The sequence below is a fragment of the Opisthorchis viverrini genome (genome assembly GCF_000715545.1).
Source record: "Opisthorchis viverrini unplaced genomic scaffold opera_v5_349, whole genome shotgun sequence".
Taxonomy (NCBI): Eukaryota; Metazoa; Platyhelminthes; class Trematoda; order Opisthorchiida; family Opisthorchiidae; genus Opisthorchis; species Opisthorchis viverrini.
Genome location: NW_008752009.1, coordinates 278,303 through 283,068, shown reverse-complemented (window position 1 = coordinate 283,068; position 4,766 = coordinate 278,303). Strand labels below are relative to the sequence as shown.

At 46.1% G+C, this 4,766-nt stretch overlaps 1 protein-coding gene across 1 annotated transcript in view; it reads right to left on the bottom strand.

The window, feature by feature from the left end:
• Nucleotides 1-2,824: 2,824 nt before the first annotated feature.
• T265_10285 (hypothetical protein) overlaps nt 2,825-4,766 on the bottom strand; it is a gene marked incomplete at both ends in the record, with an annotated part of 35,692 nt that continues 33,750 nt past the window's right edge. The window contains one exon of the mRNA XM_009176610.1: nt 2,825-3,353. Coding sequence (XP_009174874.1) covers nt 2,825-3,353 — 529 coding nt within the window. The remainder of the gene's footprint in view (nt 3,354-4,766) is intronic.

Sequence of the window (4,766 nt, the reverse complement as noted above, 5' to 3'; positions counted from 1 at the left end):
GCGGTCCCCATCCTGGAAGGCGAGTAGCACCGACAGCACCCAAGCGTTTCGTGATCTCCTTCATACTCCTCTGCCAAGTCAAGGGTTAGCCACCTCTCTGCTTCCGCCACTCTGAATTGGGCATGGAAAACAGTACTCTCTTCGGCAAACGATGGTTCGGTATACGCAACACATGTCCCAACAAACGCAGCTTTTGGTTCTGAACACATTCTTCAATAGAAGTACCCGTTGCACAACCGAAAACGCGCTTTCTAACTGCCTCGTTACGGATTCGCCGACACCAACCCACACGAGCTATGGTTCTGAGACACCGACCGCCGAACACCTGAAGACGTCTCAGTTCCGCTGCTCGAATAGGCCAAGTCGCACAGCCATACAACAAAACAGCCCGTACTGTAGCTTGATACACCCGTCCATTCAGATTCAGGGATAAATCATTCTGACGCCATGGGTGCCTCAAATTAGCAAACACGACCCGAGCCTTGCGGATTCGTGCATTCACCTCATCTGTCACACTACAATCAGAACTAATACAACTTCCAAGATACGTAAAACGCTCCACAACTTCCAATACCTCTCCCTGGATTGTAGGTGACGTGTTCAGTGACAGCACGTCCACGAGCATGACCTTACACTTTGTAGGTGCAAAGTGCATACCAAAGGACGGGATGACTTTGATCAGTTCATCCAGAAACACCTGCGCCTCCTCTTCTTCGAACATGAGAACGATGTCGTCTGCATATTCCAGATTGACAAGGTTTTCTTCACAGGCTTTTTAAACACCAGGGTTTCGGAGACCCTCTAGACCAGTAACCACATTAGAGAACTAAATTTGAACATCGTCAACGTTTCTTACGTCTACCGGGCTCAAAAGAAGCTTCTGGATCATGAAAAGTGACCAATCTAGGATGCTTAAAAGAGTGATTCCTCTCAAAAATTTTCCCAAAGGTGAAGATTTAATCGTCCTCATCCCGAGTGATACTCAACTCGATTATCGCGAGGTTTTCTCTCCCAGGAATCAATCAACCTGCTCAAAATAATGGCAAAGAGCATTTCAGATGACATTCACGAAGCTGGTACCACAATACGATCTTGGGCCCCTTTTGCAGACAGGTACCACATTGGGGCGCTCTATTCCCTTGATACTGTATGTACTTCTGAAATCCTTCGCAGTAGAATCATCGGAATGCTCACCAGGGCCTTGTCACACTCTGAAGTGCGTGGTGTGCAAGTCATCCCAACCGAGTTTCTTGTCGCGTTGCAGTAATCGGCTGCGATTTCGGGAGAGAGTTCTGCAACCACGTGGTAATACATTGTATGCTTCTGTGTGATTCCGCGAAGGGCAAACTGAACTTGGATCGTGGTGCCAGAATGGTGGAAGATGGACAGAGGTGGTGTGATTGAAGGTGAGGGAATATCTTGTACTGGATGAAGTGACATGGTATAAGGGTCGCGTCGGACTCATCAATGGTTAGTGCCCGAGTTGTGACGTAATTAAGTTGATTATCAGAAGGTAACAAGCACTAACAAGTGCCTGCCTTACTAGAATGTGATAAATACAAGAGTTAGACGCACTTGATAAAGATAAGTACGAGGCAAGAAGGGAATAAACCGAAAAGTGACTTATCGTTTGAGGACAAATGTTGAGAGATCCTGAGTGAAGTTCCGGACGTGGGACGTGTCTTCTCTGCAGTATATCTGCTCCATGTGTTCCATAGTTGTCCGTGGAGTCTTGCGGAGGTCTGTTGACTTCCTGTCTTTTGCGCGCGAGCATGTGTTGAGCCTAGTTTTATGCCTATTTATGGTGTGTATTGTGAAGAGAGGGGTGTCCCTTGGTGTTTGATGCTTGCACGTACGTGAGTACAACTTGACCTGATGTGTTGAAGTTCATAAGCCTGGCGCGTTACGTAAGTGGTAGCCGAGTTAACAAAAATGGATGAGAATTCGCAGTGTACAAGTCGGCCAAGGTTGCAGGTGGGACAGGAATTGTCGCGTGGTTTGAGTGTTTGTGACACGTGATCTGACGAGTGACCTCTACAAGCGCACCATCGCAGTGTAAACGACTGCCGCAGTCTGAACTCTGCCCTTGACAGATAAACTGACATTGTGTCAGTGCCATGAGTGTTGGAGGTACGCAGAAGCTGCCCTGGCCTTCCCGATTCGAGAAGAAATCTCATCTCCAGCCAATCCACCGGGACTTATACAGCTGCCCAGGTAAACAAATTTACCTATTACGTCGATTGGCCCACCTGCGAGCATGAGGTACCTCGCGGCAACACTACACTTTGCAGGTGTGGAGCGTATTTCAAACCATGCGGCAGATCATGATCACGTCACGGCGACTCTGCCACTTTCAGAATCGTGTTGACCTTGCCGTTTGTTGGGCATCGTCCTAATCGTAGTGGGGTGTAAACTAGCTTCGGTGTATCAATTTTGAGGTTGATTTTTGCGTAGTAAAAATTTCACGAACTCACGCTGAGTGAAACTATATGAATGCCACTGGGATCTAGAAGTATGTGCCTACGCATTGTTTGGACACTTTGAATTAATTTCTACTTGTGAATGTCGGTTTTGCTCCTCTGCTGCATTTAGTAATATGTACAACGATGTATGAGGGTTGTTTTTGACCAGACAAGAACTGAGTGGGATCCCTGTTTCACTACCCCACTTTTTTGCTTAGATCAGATCTGTCAACATTCTGATGGCTGTATGGATATTGTTCTTCGTATTTTTACTTCCAGCATCTTTCAAACCCTTATCCCTATCCCATCATCACCAACGAATTGGACGAGGAAACAGCAGCTCCTTTTGATCGTCTGACGGGTCAGCAGTATCCAATCGCCTCCTGTGCCAAGAGTCCGTGCCACGCCTGGTACGCACACCGGTACCCTTCGAACTCAGCGTCGACAAAGTTGGACGAATTTTCTAGCCTAAGTCTCTTGGTTTTCAACTCAAACGCATTATTTCCACAACCGATCGACTCAAAGTCTGTTGCAGAAGAATGGTATCGAAGTTGTCTGGACAGTCTTGTTTCGACCGCATCGACAGAGAAGCTGGCTAACAGACGCATCAAATCACACGGTAAGATAATCTTTTTGTGTTCACTTTCAAAAATTTCTATGCAGCGTGAAGAGAGGAGTGTCCCTTCGTGTCTGATGCTTGCACGAATATGAATACAACCTGACGTGATGTGTTGAAGTTCATAAGTCTGACGCGTGACGCAAGTGGTAGCCGCGTAAACAAAAATGGATGAGAATATGTAGTGTACACATAGTCGGCTAAGGTTGCAAGTGGGACCAGAATTGTCACGTGGTCTGAATGTTTGTGATGCGTGATCTAGTGGTGAGTGACCTCTACAAGACAGTTGTAAATTTTGAGAGCATAATTTCTGCACCTTGATTAAATTCAACATGCAACCGATGATCTTCAACCGCATGATTGTACCTTTTCAGAACGCTTCTAGACAGGCCAGCTTGGCTACTGAAATTCGCCAAAGTTGGTGAACTCGGCTGTTCCGCATCGGTACACGTAATGTTGTTGAAGTGGACAGTGATAACCCAGCCCGTACAACGGTATGCTCTACGTCACCAAAATCTTCAGCTGCTTGCTTGTCACACAGTATTTATAGCTGCCGCAGTTGCATTCGCCGACGATTTCTCTAGGTGTGGTAGACGATGAAGTTCCTTTAATCTGAGCCCAAGTCGACTGAAGCACGATTTCATACAAAGTCATACATACAAAGTCATACAAACACAAGCACGCAAGTCGCAAGGATATAACCTAAGCAACATCCCCACTTATCAATTTAGGCTAACCAAGCCTGGGTCAAATACACACACTGATGCACATCAAACTAGATGACAGTTGCTGCGGTTCAAAATGTGACCAAAAACTAATCAATAACTGGATGTTGCGACCTCTCAGCTGTCCCAATAGGATCCAGCTACTATGCGCCTGGGAAACGCCCGTATTTGAAATGTCAAGTTATTACCAAGTCTTCGAATCGTGTGAACACCGAGCTCTGTGACTGAAGTCGAATTAGCACGGTGGGAACTTCCGAAATGTGCTTCGCTCCATGAGCGTTCAACTAATATTCGCCCCATAAAGCTTCAATAAGTGAAGATATGTCGCAGCTTACCAAAGATACTATTGTATAAAGAGTTGATAACCACGTAGCCTGAGTGACTAGCGAAAAAAGACTTTGAGGTTTGTGCGTGATGCACTACTCAAAAGGTTGCTGAAACTTCTTGGACAGCCCACGACCAGTTTCGCCCGATTTCTTGGGGCTCATCAGGTAGACGCAGTCCCCAAGTATCCACCAACTTCATGTTCTACTTGGTTCGGATACATTTTATTCCAGTAGTTACGACACCGGTTAAAGCCACCCTCATTTATCAACGTAAATGAATTTCTGGCTAAGAACGATTTCATTTCTCAATGTTTCACCGCCCAAACACAATTCGGAATAGGTGTGCTGTTGCTATTTCAATGGACACTACGCCTTATCGCAGGGCCGATTCATTGAAGATCAACTGTAGTGCCCATTAGCTGTTGGCCTCACATGTGTTTTGCACTTTTAGAGTCCGTTATGCATCACGACTCGCATTGTTTATCAGAAAACGACAGCTGTCGAAGAGTTTTCAGCAAACTTTTAAGTAGTTTCCTTTAAGATATCTCGAATATCGTGCCTTCATGAGGCGGCCTGTGTGCAGCACATTCAGTTGGAGGACATCATAAACGGGAAATTCGATTGAGTCTCCCGTGAG